This window comes from Malaya genurostris, chromosome 2 (assembly GCF_030247185.1).
Source record: "Malaya genurostris strain Urasoe2022 chromosome 2, Malgen_1.1, whole genome shotgun sequence".
Classification (NCBI taxonomy): Eukaryota; Metazoa; Arthropoda; class Insecta; order Diptera; family Culicidae; genus Malaya; species Malaya genurostris.
This window is the reverse complement of record NC_080571.1, coordinates 113,420,300-113,440,764: the sequence shown is the minus strand read 5'-3', so window position 1 is coordinate 113,440,764 and position 20,465 is coordinate 113,420,300. Positions and strand designations below refer to the sequence as shown.

General features: G+C 35.3%; 1 protein-coding gene across 9 annotated transcripts in view; it reads left to right on the top strand.

Annotated features, from left to right (window-relative positions):
* The window catches only part of LOC131433096 (RIMS-binding protein 2), a 258,477-nt gene that overhangs the window by 218,107 nt on the left and 19,905 nt on the right, over positions 1–20,465 (top strand). For 8 of the 9 annotated variants that reach the window (XM_058599885.1, XM_058599884.1, XM_058599886.1 and 5 more), the window contains 2 exons: positions 41–341; positions 7,689–7,756. In XM_058599885.1, coding sequence (XP_058455868.1) covers positions 41–341; positions 7,689–7,756 — 369 coding nt within the window. The remainder of the gene's footprint in view (positions 1–40; positions 342–7,688; positions 7,757–20,465) is intronic. The other variant, XM_058599891.1, reaches the window with a different exon arrangement.

The following is a 20,465-nucleotide window of genomic DNA, read 5'->3' as shown; positions in this document are numbered from 1 at the left end:
TATGTGGCTCTACCCCGATTTCTTTTAACCTCAACTGCAGGTGGAATTAAGTTTCCAAACCGGTGCCGTCATACTCGTGTATGGCGATATGGACGAGGACGGCTTCTATATGGGTGAACTGGACGGCGTCCGAGGTTTGGTGCCATCGAACTTCCTCACCGAGGCACCGGATCAATACAATAACCAAGGCCCTACTGCCAACAGTTTAGCGCAACGTACGCTCAACAGTACCGCCAATCGGGGCCGGGGGATAGGACCCGGAGCGCGTGGACCTCCTCCTCCGCCACGGGACAACATGGGCGGCATGGGTGGTTTGAATCAGAGGGGCCCGCAGCGAAAAGGTATGTGCGCCTTCACATTTTTGCCTTCATTACTATTTTTCTCTTCGGTTCATTTTCTGTTTGTTTTTCTAACTACTCCTCTACACCTCGTTCTCATTCATTCTAAAGTTCTGAACTTAGGTTCATCTAACGTTTCTCATCTTATGTTGATTTTCTTTAACGACTATCGTTATCATTAGTTACTAATTTCTTGTGTCGATCCGTTACAAAAGATTATAGGTTTTCATTATTATTCGAAAAATGGTCTGCAGATATTGTTAATTTTGATTTCATTTACAATTTGGTTTCTCGATCGGTTCTTAGTCTCGACTTTGTTGTTAACATTACAGCAGGCACATTATTACCTATGTTCAAGTTAATACAGGAAAATCAACACAAAACACTGAACATTTTCAGTCTTTTTAGTTCTCAAATGTTAGAAAAGCTATATCTGCAGATTCTCTAGTCACATATTGACTTTTCAGTTCGAAAACACTTTCGTTGAACAACAATGCGAATATATGATTGGCTTTCAGTTTCAATTTACCCAAACAACTCGTTTATATTAAGTCCTTATTCGATTGGCTACAATTATGACTGTTTTCTACTTGTTTTTTTGCTCGAACTTACCACAATATACTTCATTTGACACCCTCACGTAATACTCGAATCACGCGCATCGAACCGCTGGTCATTCACAGTTTGTTGACAGTTGTTATTTCATACATTACTGAAAACCATTGAAATACATGGGGCATAACGCTATTCGAAGCGTTTCGACGTTAGAGTTCAACTACATTTATAGTTGACCGAGATCATCTCAAAGCCGGTATTTTTGGAAAATCGTTTTTTCTGCTTGCTTCTTCGATTAGCTGACTCTATATTACACCATATACAAACATACAACACACACAGCTTTTGAAATATTTACCATATTGCATTATAAAACACTTATAAAAGGCACTAGTACTTAAGCTGACGAAATACGTACACCTGATATTAAATAAAATAAGTTTGACACCAGGTAATGTAATGAGTTGTTTCATTTCAATTGGTTCTGGAACTCGAAATACTTTTCCGAATCGTTCATAATTCATTAATGAACATTACTAGAAAATTTCGAGATACAAAATTGCTCGTTTTTGTTGTCGTTTTTTCTACTTCTGCAATTGAGAGATCAGGTATAGAATAAAATATAATTCTTAAGCCCGCGACTAGTATGGAAGAGTTTCTACTCGCATTTCCTAATCACAAATCCGGTCGATTAGTTTCTACGGTCGATGAAAAAGAGCAATGAAGAACAACTTGTACAAATACTTTTATTTATATTTTCATATGGCTTATAGGTTTTACTGTTGTCTTACATGAATCGACTTAATGGTAGTACATATTTTTCCAGACACTTTTGTTTGTCTCATCATATAAATCAATGAAAGTTTAGTCGATTTTCACAGTTTTGCTTACAGTACGCATCAGTTAATTCCTTGCCAAATCATTAGGTTAATTCTAGCCACCATTTTTGCTTCGTTTGCAAAGAAGCATGAAATGTCAAGAAACCTGCTTACAGGCGAATTCGCAGACGGACGGCACTACTTATGACTCCTTTTTCCTTGGTGACATCCAAATCTCAGGGTTGTGGGTTTCCCTAGACCTTCCAGTTCAGCTACCGATTCAAAATTTCTACAGAACATTTGCGTTGAACCTTCCACTACATATTTGAAACCATCGAAGTGATAGAAACAAGATTGAATTTCGACAAAATTGTCTTGTTCTAGTCATGAACAACGGTCGAAAATGCAAAAACACTCTAAAAAAATTCGTTTGCTGCCTACTATTTGAGGCATGGTCTATCCATGTGGTAAACTTGATGTTATTTTTGTCAAAAGTTGTACAAATCGCAAAGTATTTTTCGATCTTGAATTTTACTCTACATGTAAAAATCAAGCATTAGCTTTCAAACAAACTATCTTTAACAGGAGAGAATGAATGAATTCCTTATAAATTACAAAACAGTAGAGTTTTTTTTAAGCTTGTTTTGTCTAAGTTCTACTCCAACGTGTAAAAACGAAACAGAACAGTAGTAAGCTCTGAAATTAATTGGCAACGAACATTTTTAAAGCAGAACAGATAAATTATTCCAGACAAAAACTTTCTATTTCTCGCCTCTTTCGCTACAACATGGACCCCATCCGCTTTATACCATTCAAAAATATCTTTGGCTTATTGACAAGAAGCCAATTAAGGCCAGAATAGCGAGGGAGCATCATGGCTGCGTATGAATGGCAACAATCGCTCTTTAAGACACTCTTCACGGTATATTTCCTTGTTTACCTTCCCGGTAGTGATGAAGCTATGGCTTGCTCGATCACAACTGCATATTGCCTGCCAAACCAAATACTTGTTGGGAAACTTGGCCTTTTTCTTCGTCCTGAAATGCGCCTCAACGCCATTCTTTTGCACAGAAAAACTTCGTCAAATATTCGTACTAGAACTTGCCAGCCCAGATTTCAGCCGTCACATTCTGTTTATCATTGCGATTCGGTACAGTTTTCACCTTGAACGACTTCATACCTTGCCGGTGCCCGGAAATGTGCACGGAAGTTGGAGGCATTTTTATTTATCTAGTCATAGTACGTACCGAAAGGTTTGGTCTCCTTTGCAATATTTGATTAACCACAGAAAACAGATATACAGGCTCACATATGAACAGTGTGCAAAATTTACTCAGTCTGCATGGCGAACACTTGCAGATGTCACCACAATCGACACGGGGTGCTACCACGATTTGGGTGCCGCTTTCATATGAACCACAATTTTGGGTGCAACATTCACTTCACGCTAGATTTCTGTTTTGCTGTTGGTGAAAATGACAAGCTTATTTTTGTTTTAAGCCAATCGAGTTCTCGTGTGATTTGTGCGACATGAAAATAAAGTTGCCTTTGAAAGTTATGGAAATCGTGTGATAAGTGTTAAAATAGTTGTAGTTAGAATATTTCTATAACTGGCAGGAGGATTTTGTTATCGTTTCGGAACGTAGAGGTACGTTTTGAATAATCGCGGCGAATGATCGAGTAGATGGCAGTAGCGTTTCCAACGTGTAGCAAATTTGAAATATACACAGGATTTAAAAAAAAATTGTTCGAGCCTGTATATCTGTTATATGTGGCTTAAACTTCGCGTCCTTCTGGTGGTTCTTGAGATCCGTTTTTTTCGGTCCCAGCCTTCCTGACTGTTGTCAAACGTGTTTCGAAAAAATTAAGAATGTTATGGACAGAAAAACCGAGTTTTTTTACTTGGTTTCAGCAGCTTATGATTCATCACAATTACTTGAACCTTCAAAATGTAGCGCATCACCTTGGCGCCGTGACTATTGTGGGAGCATATCCGAGCTTACTTTCAATCGCACCTGATATGTGAACAGTTTTCTGCTTCAAGTAATGGACTCTTGAAAACTACAACCTGATTTTGTTGATGTTTATCATCCTATATACATGGTCAGTGTTGGCGATTGCCGAAAATTTGACAGAAGCTGCTCGATATTTATCTATATTGTATACGACATTTTCAATCCGGTAGAAGATGCTACAAGAACTACAGTCTCTCAATGCATGAACTGCGAGAGAATTTGTCTATATTTCTTCGCTCCACTTCATACTCTGATTATTTCACGGCTCTTAAAAAAATTACAGTCTGATAATGATTGGTGCTGTGTGGAATTTACCAAGAGAGAATCGCATGTTGACAATTATCGCAGAAATCGAATCGATTCTCATACTAGGTTGCAATATTTTAAAACCCTTGTGTGGAGCATTCACAGACATTTTCATAGATACAACTTATACGAAGGTTATATGCACATAGTTAGAATAAGCGGCAATAGTAAAATGATTCTATCGCAATTATCCACTGCCCATACATAATTGGATCGCGAAAAGAGAATAAGCGACCGTTTGTTGCTTCAGAGAGATTCGCTTCCTCACCACAGTGAGCTAACCTTTGATTCTCAGACAGGTCATCTTGAGAAATCCGCTCTCGCACTGGTGTCTATTCTATGTTAAATGAACCATGCCAGTTTTTTGTTGCTGCGATGATATCCGTCTCTCTTTGATGGCACTGATTGAATCGTGTGAAGAGTTGCTAGTGAGCGTTCTTTGATACTAAAGGGTGATTTTTTAAGAGCTTGAGAACTTTTTTAAACAATAAAACGCATAAAATTTGCAAAATCTCATCGGTTCTTTATTTTAAACGTTAGATTGGTACATGACAATTACTTTTTGAAGATAATTTCATTTAAATGTTGACCGCGGCTGCGTCTTAGGTGGTCCATTCGGAAAATCCGCTTTTTTATCGACAAATTTTGTTCAGCGATGAGGCTCATTTCTGGTTGAATGGCTACGTAAATAAGCAAAATTGCCGCATTTGGAGTGAAGAGCAACCAGAAGCCGTTCAAGAACTGCCCATGCATCCCGAAAAATGCACTGTTTGGTGTGGTTTGTACGCTGGTGGAATCATTGGACCGTATTTTTTCAAAGATGCTGTTGGACGCAACGTTACAGTGAATGGCGATCGCTATCGTTCGATGCTAACAAACTTTTTGTTGCCAAAAATGGAAGAACTGAACTTGGTTGACATGTGGTTTCAACAAGATGGCGCTACATGCCACACAGCTCGCGATTCTATGGCCATTTTGAGGGAAAACTTCGGAGAACAATTCATCTCAAGAAATGGACCGGTAAGTTGGCCACCAAGATCATGCGATTTGACGCCTTTAGACTATTTTTTGTGGGGCTACGTCAAGTCTAAAGTCTACAGAAATAAGCCAGTAACTATTCCAGCTTTGGAAGACAACATTTCCGAAGAAATTCGGGCTATTCCGGCCGAAATGCTCGAAAAAGTTGCCCAAAATTGGACTTTCCGAATGGACCACCTAAGACGCAGCCGCGGTCAACATTTAAATGAAATTATCTTCAAAAAGTAAATGTCATGTACCAATCTAACGTTTAAAATAAAGAACCGATGAGATTTTGCAAATTTTATGCGTTTTATTGTTTAAAAAAGTTCTCAAGCTCTTAAAAAATCACCCTTTATAACAGCCATCCTTGTACATGGTGCAAGCACATACTGCGATTTATGACTTGTTTTAATTGCGTATTAGAGAAAAACGTTAAAGTATGTGTGTTTGTTGCTGGTTTTAATTTCTTTCCGAAATTATCGTGTATTATCTGTTTCATATGTTCATTACATTTTCGGTACAATGTATTTTTTTTTAAATTCCTTCGATATCTATTGTATAAATAAACAAAATAGGACTTTCGCCCTTTTCGATTCGTTCAAGTTTTTTTTTTTCGAGAAATGCCAATAATCTATATGTCACTATCTTTTTGATGAGAAATTTTCTGGCGAACGATGACTATTCGACAGCAGACGGCAGAGCAAATATCTCTTTTTTTTTACTACTGCTATGTTTGACATTCAGTGATGACTTAGTGGTCATTGTTAGCAGGCCCGTGCGCAGGGGGGGGTTTTGGGGGTTTTAACCCCCCCCATGAAGAATTTTTTTAAAATTAAGTTTCATGAACAATGGAGTACTTATTATATTAAAGTGCAAATAACTTGACAATTCATATTTTTTTATCAATTTTTTATCAATTTATAAACTGATATAATTGAAACCCATCCCCCCCGCGCACGATCCTGTCAGAATTCGTTTTACATTTTTGGACACCCCCCTCTCCCCTTGAAACCCCCCCCATGGATGATTCCTGCGCACGGGCCTGATTGTTAGAGTAAACACTTGATTTTTATGCTCCATGCAATTGTCATAAGAAAATTCTTTTGAATCAGAATGAATCAAATTCACTCTTTCTCCCTAGCAGTAGAAACTTCGCCTTTTTTATTGACATGAAGAACAAAACTTCAATACCAATTGTTTTCGTACGATTTTTAGTTTTTTTGTTTCTCTAAAATCAAGAGTTTAATACGATCGAAACTTTATAGTTTGAAGTATTTATTCATCGACAAAATATTCGGTGGCGGACTTTTGCAAGTTTGAAATAGACAAGAGTTATGAAATAAAGCAAAACGAAACATTTCGAGCAATTTTGTAATCGAAAAACACACCAAACGAAAATTTTCGACTGGTTGAAATACACAACTTTCATATACATATATATCTACACAAGCATGTTTTTTTGTCAATTTCACTTAAAACACTCTAATATACAAGCTAAAGCAGCAAGCAGAATATTCTCTATCTTCGCAAAACTTTTCTATCGCAATTTGAGTCGGAAAAGAATCAATCGTTGTTCTCAACCTTTCATTCGCCTACTTTGCCTACTTTTATTACATAAATAAACTCGCTTCACACATGCAATTGAAACTGAACATTTCCCACAGCGTAGGTAATGAGTTGTACATGTAATAATTTCCGTAGAAGAAAACAGTTTAAACTACCATAAAAAACCCCGTCCATGATAAATAACCGAATTCACCAATACTAACATTTGCATTTTGATAACAAGTATGATTTTGCGTAAAACGAAAGTTTGTGTTTTTGAACTAGGTCTCTAACCACTTTACCGCTGATTATACTTTTTATTTCAAGAATCCTTGCTTTGATTTCGTTATCCTTACAGTTTGCTTTACAATCCGCCAGTTTAGAGTTTGCGGGAGATGATACGAATTAAGTGCATCACTAGAATCGATTATAATTCCGATGCGTTATCCTAAGTTTTGGTTAATTTGTAACCTGAGTATAAAGATGGTTGAGCCGAAAAAGCTTTAAATGTTCAGTGTGCGCACCACTTGAGGCAGCTCTCTATCTCTTTCTCTGTCTATCACTTTCTCTTTCTATCCTATGTGTATTACTCATGGTTTCCAGCAATTAAGTTTATCAGATCTAGTCTTTCGTTTATGTAAGACTCATTTTATTTCATCAAATAACTTTTAAATACCTAACATAAAGAACGTTCGAATGGTGCGATGGCAAGTCGGCAAAGCTCAGCGTGAATTAAAGTTGATACATGATAGCACCTTTCAATCCCGCAAAATTTCAAATTGTAATCCACTTCCACTCCAAGTAACCCACCCAAAAGCAGTAACCCCGTTCGAAACCTAAACCGTTTTGTAATGTGTGCACTGTACTCGATGTAAATGTGACCATGTTCTATCCATTGGTGTGTGTAACTTCCTTCGGACGGGGGTTTGTGTAAGTGTTGCTCCTGTATCGACTTTCCGCTGGTGGCGACGTTGTAAAACGGAGAACTGGTTCCCTACGGGTGTCATCGACTTGTCAAGTGCACCATCCGTAAACGTTCGTGTTCTGCTCTGCTGTGGTAAATGTCAAGTCTTCATGTTGTTTGTTGCTAGATGCTCGCCCTTCTTCCCCTACACTGTTAGACAACACGGGCCACCCTGCCCCCGATCACCAAACGCAGGTAACTACTGAAAAACATCGCAAAATACATAAATTTTGAATTTCAACGAAAAAAAACCACGTCTTTTGCTTACGAAGATCTCAACTAGTAATTGTTTGAAATTCACTATTTAGAACGATGACTCGTTGAATTGTAATTTAATACACACCCACCTGCCCACTGTTAAAGAAAAAAAAAGTTAGATCAGTTTGTTTTACAATTTCAACAACTATTTTTAATCGATAGATCAGTTTTCATGCGTTGCCCCCTCTCTTAAAAGACTGTTAGTTAAACTTTCATTTTATATTTGGTCCTAGTTGATCATACACCAATAGTTTGTTCATTCTTTTGAACCCCTGTTTCTTTCATATTTGAATCTTGTTTGTTCGAACACCACGCTCGCAAAAGATGTTGTTCGTTAGGGTGACTTTGGAAGAGAAACAAGAATTATGATCCAACATCCTGCTATGATTCCCACTTGTAAAACTTTGAACGTCGAGAAATCGTACCGCACCAAGCGATTAAATTTAGTTATGAGCAAATTTTGCGTTAGACTTAGGTTCACTTCAGTTGTCACTCATAGTTAGTTCGTGCTACCGAAGATTTTCCACCTTCCAAAACACACTGTTCACGTCGTTCGTTACGTAAATTTAGTTTTCTGATAGATCATTTATTTTTAATCTGCTTTCATACTATGTTGCGATTAGTAGATTTTCAGCTACTTTCGAATGGAGAGATAAATTTTTATTCGGTATTACTATCACTGTGCTTTATCTTGATCGAGATTTTGTCCGGTACTCCAGTGTTCTTTTTCCATACAAAATAAATGTTTTTGATATATAAAAAAAAATGAAACAACCGCCGAATAGTTCAACTGAAAACTGCAATGCTCAGTGTACCCGGTCCCATTTTATTGTCAGTGAGCTAGAATGTGCTTTTTGTATATCATCAATTTGTTATTTTTGGTTGTGGTAAATTACACAAAACAAATTTAGGGAACATATGACAGCAGATATGTTCCAGCTAGGGGAGAATGTTTTGCTTTAGATCAAATGGACGCAATAAAAGTTAGTTGAATGATTTGTAACTTTCCTACAGCATTTATCTCCAAAATAAACGATTTGTATTTAACAACCTTAAGATTCATCCTTAAAAAAATATGTACGGCGAGTAGTTGATTGCCATCGCAATATTACTGATGTGAAAGCATGTATCTGCACAAATTCTTTCTGAATCACCTGATAATATAACGGTTGGAACATGTGTGATTACCTTCATTCATCATTATTTCAAATAATTACGAACAAATACTCACTGTATGTGTTGAAAAAGACATGAAATATCTTATTTTTCAAAATTCTTAAAAAATTTCTACTGAAATATATGCGGGGCAAAAAATCGTAGGGAACGTGAAATGTATACATTTTCAATTACACGGAGTCACGGGTATTTGAACATAGAAGCAGAATGATCTTAAACGTCAAAACAACGGAGCAAAACAATGGTGCAAAACGCACTCTCACAAATCTTCTTCTTCTTCATATCTAAAGAGAGTTTTAGCATTTTTGTGGAAGAAATATTTGCCAGATGGAAGGTTGCTCACTATTATCCTTTAAATTGATAACTAATACGTAACTTTTGTAATCGAATTCTTAAGCACTTTACGGGTGATTTTGTCCTCAAAAGCATGGGACGATAATTTTGATGATTTTTATATAAAATTGCCCATACATCGTCTGTATTAAAACTAATTTTAGAAAAACGAAGGATTGGCAAATAAGTTCGTTGGTTGCATAATCAAAATCATCTTCCTCACTCTAGAAAATTACTATGAAACGAAAACCAAAAATTACATATAGCAGAGACATTGATTTTTGGTTGTTTTTCAAGACATTATTGAACTAATGCTACCAAAATTTACAATAATCTATGGTTATGACAGACTTTCAGTTTCATTAAAACTTCTGTGATTAAAATTGGTAGCTTCGGATAAAAGCAAGAGGTGCCTCGGGGATACGTTTTACCCCATCTTCCCCTACAAGGTTCGAACATTGCATACTAGTGGATATGTTCCAACTTTGTATGCAATATTACCACACATAACAGTTTCCAGTCGAAGAGCTGTCAAACCATTTGTTTGAAACCCATTTCGAATCTAGTTTCAATGCCATTGAACTGTCAGTGTTCTTATACCAGGTTTGCTCACAGGCAAGCAAACAAGACACTCAAATTGGAGTTTTCAAAAATATTATATTCATTTCGAATATACCTTCAGTTGAGACAATGCACGCTGGTGTCATGATGGTGCCATAGACAGTTCGTCAACATCAACAGTGTTGCCATTAATACAGATTTATCCCTAACGTACAGATATACATGCGCACATACATATTTCATAAAAAATAACTTTTTTTTGTTTTGCCTTAATTTGGACAAGTGAACAGAAACGCTAGCTTTACAACCGATAATCAATATGTAGAAATAAGCTATGCTATTACATTGTGTGAGTGGGGTTTGTTTTCGGAATAACAGAAAGATTTGATGTATGTGATGTATATGTGTAAAAGAGAAGGCTCATTTTGATGTTGTCAGAACGAGGCAAGAAATTAAAGGCTGAGGACAGTACCGTAAAGTGGTAGGTTTTCTTGCTATTTTCCCGTTTCAAATTAAATTTTCTTGGAAACGGTGCAGAATATAGAAATTTTTTCATTGTTCATTGGAATCCATGTAATGTCCAACCCATACGATAGATTAATGTGATAAAACTTCTCATCAAAATAATAAAATGTATGCTGGCAACCCGGTACAGTTTGCTCATATACGAGAGAGTACAAGAGAAATACGATGCGCAAAGGGAATTGAGCGAGCCACGTGGTCGATTTAAAACTCAACACGTGACCCTCTGTCCTCAGATCTTAAACGCGCTCTTCGCCATTCAGAGAAGATTGATATCTGTGCGAGAATGTAAATAATCCTACTTAACTGTCAAAACGATTGAGGTTCGCTATGACGGTGAAAACCAAATGGCAGGAAAATGATTTTTTATTTATGTTTGCGAATCGGTACGGTTGTTTCAGAGATTTTTAAAAAAATCTACTAAACGATTAACTTGATTTGAAAATAATCAACAAAACATCTTAGCTGATTTTGAGACCAGAACAATAGAAAAATTTCTAACTTCACCTGTGTTCGATTCTCAACCCCCAACTCCGCACACAGGGTCAGGCAGTTTTTCTGGCCCGAAGAGGCGAACGACCTTAATAAAATATAAATGATTTTAAATATGTAACATTTCAATTCGACGTTAGCTTTCAGAGAAATTATATAACATCTAACCATGTTTCGATACTTATTTTGAGGTCTAAAATACCGGCAATATTAAAGAAATTTTTTTTGTATTCCGGGTTTGAACGAAATCTTGCATTTAGAAATTTGTAGACATATATGTGCTGTTTTAATGAAAAAAATTATGACTCGCTGACTCGCATACAATGGGATATTTTAAATATGTTTCAATCGATTCAATATCATACATTTGTTATGAGCAAAAATTGTTAAACCCTAATTCTCTTCGCGGTTTAAAATATAGTGATTTTAATTTACTTACATTTTGTAAAATCAATCATAATTGCTCCAATATTAAACTCACTATTTGTATAATCGAAGAATCGTTTTATCATCCCTAAAAAAAGTTATTCTGAAAAATTTATGACTATGAACCATGGAATAAGTTCTCTTAGATCTGAAGATATCCGCTGTAGCGTATTCACTTTAAATCAATATAATGGGAAAGCAAAAGTGGAAAAAATGCCATTCCAACGGTACATAACATTCTCCTCACGTTAGTTTCATGCATGACACTTGTTCGTTTGACTGTTTGTTATTGCTAGATAGAAACTAGTTTCCGTGCTGATTTATTTATTTCCATGTCTGAATTCGATTAAGTGTGATGATTTTATTAGTATTCAACGTCCATTTTTCAACGTCGTGGTAATCCGACGAATTAGATCTAAATCAAGAATGACAATATTTTACTTTATCTCTTATTCTCATAACTAGTTGTTGTCATGTATGAAAACGATGGTAATTTACTGCAATCAAAAAAACTGAGTGTTAAGGATTATCGAAAAAAGCATAAATTTAACGTACAATCAGAGCCATTAGTTGTTGATACTATCTTTTTAAAGTTCTCCTCATATATGTTTCGACCATTGTATGCCAATAAATGTCACAAACGTTATGCAGTGAAACATTCGCGAATAAATTCTTGAATAAAAAATTATGTTTTTATGTTGCCGGTGCCGCTGTAATTGTCTAGCGAATTCTAAAAATACCACTGAAAACAAAATTGTTTTCGAGCTTGCGTGCAATTGACACATCCAGCCACCTGGATGTCGAGTTTAGAACTACGCGATGGAGATGAATTTCAGATTTAGCATGAAAATTTATCAAAATATGCTGGTTCTCAATATTTTCGTCTCATTAACACCAACATACAAAAACATGAAAATTTGGTAGAAAAGCCTCGATCATGATTATTTCAGCGACTCTCCGCTATATGTACGATTAATAGCAATAGAGAAATCGTAGAAAGAAATATAAAATTCGAAGAAGTGATGTATTTACACATCAATGAGTTTCTTAGTTTATTCCAACATGTTTTTTGGACCTATTCGTATGTGTGAAAAATCTTCAATAACATCCAATATTTTCAAAAATATAAGGCGGTCATTAATCACGCAGTCAGTGATAACATGTAAATAACTATTTTAACCTATTTTTGTTTGGCTTAGCCATCTGCAATCGTTCAAACAAACAAGCTGATAGGATTCCTCAAATGTGATTGACACACTCAAACTTTGTTTGGAAGTCTTGTATCCTTAACACGGTATGACACTTCCGTAGTACCGTGAAAATTCAAGAAATTGGCGAGAAAAAAAGGATTTTTATCCACATTTTGGCGACCCGATGTTACAATACAACGATTCTATTGAACAATAAATGTAAATTTACTGGCAACATCATTGTTCAAAAGATCGCTGGGCTTACTGCATGAAATCGATGAGAGTCTTAATGCTAATACCGTTCATCAATTTATGATAATGATCGGCTAAACAGTAAATCGAGAAAGATAGTTAAGTATCCTTAACAAGTCATCAGCTACTAGGTTCCATAACAGAAGTGCTACTACACTACCTTGAGAACATCCATAAACACAGTTCTCTAATCACTGCCTGCCATCACTTCGTCTTCCCAAAGGAGTCGATTCCTGACCATTGCACGTATTTAATTTGTGCTATGAACGCTTCCGTAATTGAATCGAAAGGCACGTTTTCAAAGACACCTTTAATATATAGAATAACTACTAAGAAAGTTTGCTCTTTTGAAAAAAAAAAAACATTTCCAATGTTGTAAGCAACATCATTTTCAGGGTCGTAGTGGATTTCTTACATTACTATACAGGTTGCACACTATGCACCAGATCCGTTAAAAATTAGTAATTCCAAAAAATGAGCTAAGGCTGAAAGTCCTGGAGCTTTCGGAAATTATTTCCCGTCAAGTACTCGGTAGAACTGCTTAAGAGTCGTAACTACCTGAAAAAGTCACCTAAACATCTGTCGTCCATGGCTCCATACATCATGGAAGTAATACTGACTTCCACACTGAAAAAGATAGTTAAGTACCTTCATCAGACAAGTATTCACCATCTGAAGTTCTAGTGAATCCGATATGAAAGTCCTGCGATTTCGAGAGTAACTTATTTAAGCTACTAGCCTCGTTAAGATTAGAGACATTTTTTCTAAGGATTTTTCATTCACATCGCTCGGATGTTCAAAACGCTTTATTGCAAGTCCTTCGAGCTAACACGAAAACCTCCGACCCATCTCTGCTTCTGCATAGTTTCCTTGATCTAGCAAATTTAGCTTTCCATCAAGGAGTTCCTCTAGTCGTTCGTACGTATGAATGAGTTTGTCTCTTCGACTATATTATCCCGATCAATTGAGGATTTCATTACTGGATAGTGCCCGTAAAATCTTGTCTACAAGCTTTCTTCCATAGATGACCTAGTTTGAATTTTTGGGATTACGATTTGTGACAATGTCAAATCAATCATTTAATTGATCGAAAAAAATAGAGCACATAATGAAGGTTCGTGCTCATCGGAGACAAGCCAATTTTCCTACTCACGCGAAATTCTGTCAAAGAAGAGAGTTACGTCTAACACCATCTCTCTTCCAGAACTCACAAAAGTTGGGCGATCACCTGCTCACAAGCTTGATCAGATCAAATCCTCTCAAAATTATATATTTGGTCGTCGCTCGGCGAAGATTTATTATTTGGCAAATATTCATGCCAAACAATAGACATATTCCTGTGTATTCCATTAACATTAGTCTAATCCATATCTCGAGTTGTGAGCTCAGATATAAGAGATGCATCGATTGCAATATTCTAAATAAATGCCTGCTCGAGGCATTTCACGTGGACTTGTCTTATAATTTTAGTGGAAAGAAACGAAAAATTTTTTTAAAAAAATAATTCTAGAATATAACCTATAAAAGATTGATTTATGATATTCTAACCAGCTAACTGAAGTAAGTAATTTTCATGATACCAGATGATCAGGTGCTGGTGTATCAGGAAAAAGTTGAATTCCTTCACCACGCAATCTTCGATGATATATTCGCGGTAAATTTACCATTTACCATTTTACATTTACGGCACGCTTACCGTTTAGTATTAATTAAAAACTTATCTGTAAGATTTATATGTTTCTAGACTAATACATTTTGCCAGTCACTTGCTATTATCATTTTTTAATTGGAAAGAGTAACAAAATGGAAAAAATGCGTATGTTCTTTTATTGTTTTAGGTTAATCTAGTGTTCTCCAATAAAAAAAACTTGATTTAATTCTTTCGAAAAATTAAAAATAAACACCAGATTCAAAGCTTACCGGTTAATATTTGGTTCGTAACAGACATTCTCATACAAACTAACAACACTGCCGTTTTTGGTAACTTGGTAACAGGGCAGGGATGCCACGTCGACGTAACTTCTTTCAATTCTATCCTTTTCTACTGATATTTTTGTAACAGACAAACTTAGTTGACCTGAACTTACACAAAACCTGCTACAAACTTTCTTGTGCGTCTCTATGTAGTCTTCCTTTACTGTTTCACCTAGTACTTTGCAGAAGCAATAAGCTTTCCTAATGTATGTTCCTAGGAAATTACAAACATGTAAAAGTCGCTGTAAAAGAACAACGGAGAATAAAGAGCATCTTTGGCAATGTTTGTCCCACATTTTGTACCATTTGCATGGAGTATAGAGTTTCAAAAGAATTCATCAGGTTCTGTAATACGTTGCCGAAATGCTTTTTTCTGTGTTTTTTTATTTGCTGTTTTGCAGACGCAACCCTACTCGAATTAATATACGTTTGTGTGTGAATAACTCGATGATGGGTTGTGCGTCAAGAAAGATATTTTCGGTGTACCATTTATGTATGTTTCTGTCTTATTTCATGTCGTAAAGAATGTCTACCTTTATAGTGTAAATGTGTGTTGCTGTGTATTCGTGAAAAAAAAAAATCCCAGGTTACATTTGTGCAGTACTAGAACATACACATTATCGTTAATTTGTGAAAAACGAAAGCTTCTAGCTTCAGGACAGCTCATATGCTGCAAGTTCTGTTTTAAAATTACTTATTTACCTCTAAAGTCCGAAAAATCGAATAGTATCGAACAATCTTCAAGCCCGTCAACTCTTCAAACTTACGAATGAGCAACTCAAATTCTTCCTGAACAACCTCAGAACAGCACTGAACACTGGTGTTGATATGTTGCCTAAATATTTGCGTAATGCAAATTATTTAGTTTTGAATATTTGTAAGGTTAGTAAGGAATCATCACTTCCGGCAAATCTCTCAACGAGTGAGTATAATGTCTCGTGTTAGTGCAGTGAAATTTCGAGTAAGTCGCGAAAAGAAAAGACGTACTCGATGTTGCAACACAGCGAAATTCACGCTGGCAGTCCAGTGAAAAGAAAGTCTATAGGACTATAAACGAAAATTAACTGGCAATATAGCCTTAGTTGCTGTGCCATCAATCGGTGTCATCTCGTTTGACGTTGAACATTACTACTCACATTGCATCTCTTGAGTATTCAATACGATTTTTTTTCTGTCGAGATTATTTCTCATAAACAACCTGTTACAAGCCTCACAAATTTATTCTCAGTTCCGTTGTACACCCAAACCTCCATTTACGTTACTTATATATGTATATATGTATTAATATACGTACGCATGTGTGCAAATATTTGTATTTCTTAATACATATTAATATTGGTGAAGTGAAAGCGATCATTTATATGTATAAATATTTACACATATACGCAAACGAGGGAGTGTGTAAGCATACATACATACATATATAAGTTACGTAAATGGAGTTTTGGGTGTATTCCGGACGAGAATCAGTTTTTATAACCGTTTTTTTAGAATCATCATCCTTCAATAATTGCAATCAAATTACACAACATTACCAAACATATTTTATATCAATATGGTTCACTTTTCCCAATCACGAGGGACATCACAGTAACATTGCGGTGGTAAAAAAGGTTACTAATGCACTACAAATTTGTTTATACATATATGAAAGCTTTTCCCATCAGTACACTGAATTAAGCAACCCCAAATATATAAAACATTTCTCCATATGAACTGTACAAAAATGCTATGAATAGGGTAACAGAGGTATTTTGGCCCACTTTAGGATTGATTTTATTTTGGCCCACTTTGTACAAATATCCACCAAATGTTGTGATATCTTTGAAAAACCTTTCCGCAATAGGTATTTTAATATGATAGGCATCAAATTGATGCAAAGGCATCAAATTGATACTTAACATCAAAGACATCATATGAACAAGATATCCAGCTCTCACATTTCCCGAACAAATCATTGGCAACATCCTTTTTTGCGAGCATGTCGCCCCCAGGCGAGCCCGCATCGAATCTTATACATAGAAGTAGGGGAGAAAAATGTCAAATTCGTGCGCGCCAAAATAGCAGAGTTGCGCACCCATACAATTGACATGATATGTTGAATGTGATGCCGTGCGATGGCGTTGCTGAACTGAATATAGACTTCGCTCCAAGCTGACAGGGTCTGTTAACATGGATAAAATCCGATAAAATCGATAAAGTTTGTTAAGTGGGCCAAAATATATGAAGTGTCCAAAATACCTCTGTTACCCTACGGCTTGAAATTCAATCTTTTACTAATTCAAGAGAGAAATAAAAAATTCCACTTGAAATAAGTGTATGTGAAATTTTGTCTAATCTATGTAAAACTCTGATTTCCGATTCCAGTGATATAAATACACAATATTAGGTCGTTTTATTTTCAGAAAAATTGAACACCACTTCATCATTTCTGAATGTGAAGACCATAAGTTTTATTCTATCTCTATACAGAACGTTAAACGGTTTGTTTTTTTGATTGTCGTATTGTTTATAGGCGATATTTTATTTCATCAGAAAAAAAACCATCACTTCAGATCCCACCTCTAAGTGGGAATCATGCTCAATTGGCAAATTGTCGCAAAGCTGATTTACCGGTAGCGACACCTGCCAATGAAAAATGGAACCAAGAAAAGGAGGATTCTTTCGGAAATTTTTATATCGGCAGTAGTGATTTGCAACATTTTTATCGTTTATTCAAGAGAACAAATAGATATTAGCAATAAAAGTACACTCGGAGTAGAGGAAAATCGATTTCAAAGTGATTACTACTACTTTTTTTTAGTGTAAACTACGATTTAACATGGAAAATCTTCAGAAATGTGTGAAATTGGGTAAGGTTAGGTTATTTCGGATCAACATTTTTTTTAAAGAGAAACCAGTGTAACGTTGATTTCTCGAGGACTATAATGTATAGCGATCGAGTACTATTTATATCGGATACTTTATTTGTTATTTCCAGACATTTGAAAAATGGTATCAAACCAAGTTTAATGCTCTATTCTGAATAAACGGTAGATTTCGCACAACGAACTAATATCAACATTACCGCCTCAGAGTAAAAACTTTTTCTTCAACTTCTACTATGATTTTTCAAATTAATTCGCCCGTTTTCATAAGAAATCGTTGAAAAGGTGGAGTAATTAGAAATTTTCCTACCGATTTGGCAGCTCTTGCTGAAAGTATCATCTCTAAACAAGCAGCGCCAATACATTTCAGTTTTGCGACAATATGCCAATTAGTTTGGCATTTTTGATTTTGGTGCATGCAAAACGCAAATTATTAAACAATATTGAATTAGTAACCTTTTCCGTCACAAGATGGTGTAACTGTGATGTATTTTTCGATTTGTACTGGATTCCCTGGAGTGATCAATATTGATACATAGTATATTTGATATTAGTAAACACCCTAGGATATTCTTTCTGAATATTAGATTTATAGTTAATTTTTTTCTAATCATCTAAAATATTTGGATTGTGCGTTTTAGGAGCGATTGGATTGTGCGATTTCATATTGAAAAAAGTGCAGCTGAAAATAGTAAACAAAAATTTTGTTTCTCCATGAAGAGAAAATAATTGGGGAAGGAATAATTCGATTTTGAATCAATTATCTTGCCTTGTCTCTATAACCACTTATTCGATTGTGATGAAAATCGGCTTTTTAATTTTCCATTTCTCATGTTCACGCTAGCAAAGTTAGTACATGGAGTAACTATGGAATAAACTTTAATTAAGTTTTGTATTTTTCATTAGAATATACAGAACAAGAATAATGTACCAGTTAAACTGAGTTTTAAGTCCTTTGCGTTACGTGATCTCATTCTATCAAGACTTGTTTTACGGAAGTGGTCATAAAAACTAAAACACCATTTCTTCAGATAAACATTTGCGGTGCTAAGAGATGAAGTATAGGTGTCGTTACTTTGCGTGCTTATGGTTCGTGAAAGCATGTGATATTGATCCATTATATATTTGATGTGCGAACTACTAGACTCTCAGACAACAAGAGTTCCACTTAATATTAACGTGACTTTTCATGTAAATCTACACACTAAATTATTATTTCCGAGTTTCAACAAAACTTTGCTGAAGTTTGTCGAGTTGGAATTTCATCAAATACCTCAAGCAAAAATTGTTAGCTTACATTTCAGCAACTCACAACTGTGAAAATTTCACTGAAACATTAGTAAATAACTATCTTCATTTTACTAAAATTTTAGTAATATAATTAAAGAACGCTGCAAACGATGTTTTATTAGATTAGTTGCAGGAAATCATTTTGCGAATACAAAATACGAAAATTTCCTATGCACTTCATAATTATTTAAACTTTATTGCAACGCAATTTCAAAAACAGGATTTTCGTCTCTCAATAGATTAAGTAATGGTTTAATTAATAGACACTTAATATTAGTATTACAATAATTTTCTTACCACCACGTAATAGTTAACTAAACTTTACACATCTCTTTTGAAAATAGTTTTAAAAGAGCCACCCTTAAAAATACTATGAACTTTGTTTACTTCGAAAAGACGCCTTAATTACTAAATGAACCCTTGACAAAATGAACTCAAGTAAGCTCAAAATGCTATTAAAGTAACTAACATATTTATCTTCGATTCGACTTTTACATGTGTCATATAAAATCAGTCGACACCGTATTTTTTATAACCTAAGTGATGTTTCGCGTAACGAATTCTGTAAACAATTTTCCGAGATACAGAAAATGATACTTCCACCATAGACAAACAAACATAACAGTATTTTATGTTATTATAACAAAATCATTCATAAACTATCTTTGATTAATAAAGCGAAGAAGTTCGTAAATATGCCTCAAATGTGCAAGTTTACATTTGAAAGATGGAAAAATTACATCATCATGTTTGTTAGTATGTCAGTGCTGTATGTATGTTCAAAAGACGATCACAGATTAGCTCAGTCAGACACGAAAAGGACAGTCGACTGTCCAATTTGCGCTAGACACCATTTACAATTTACAACCATTGCACAATCGTTCTGTCATCCAGAAATCTGGCTCGATTTTACTTCTAGTAAATACTAACCAGAAGAGTGCATACGTCTCTTGGGATGTCAGTGTAGTGTACTTTCCTGCTTGGACTATCTGACTCTTTCCACAAAACTCTCCGGTCATGTGGCATGCGAAATTTGTTGTGAATAGTGTTTTAACTTTTCGGTAAAATTGTTTAAGTATGAGTTTGTTTTTTATTTTGAGTTTGGCTCATTCATACATTATGTAGCATTATTCGAACTGTAAATATAACTGTAGTAGACGTAACAACCTCTAGAGATTAGCCAAGGCTATTACTAATTATTTAGTTCCAGTAAAGTAAATCGGATATTAGCTTTTCTAAATATACAGACATTGTTTGAGAAGTAATGAACTGAAAATGTGAAGAAATTTTGTTTCATTTTCCACCTAAGGCAGACCTAGTTTTTGTTCTATTTTTGTATTGGTTATGAAATGCACAATAAGTGACGTGTGTCTTGGAATAAACAAAAACTCTTCACTTTTACTTTCTTCGTTTGGAAAAGATTGGCATATTCAGAACTGGATTGGAAAATAACATCTTTATATACTAACGAACCCGATTTGGTTTTTATGTAATGTAAAGTATCAAATTGTCTATTCACAAGAACTGCCTCTCACCGAAAGATTTTCCTTATTTAATTTCACA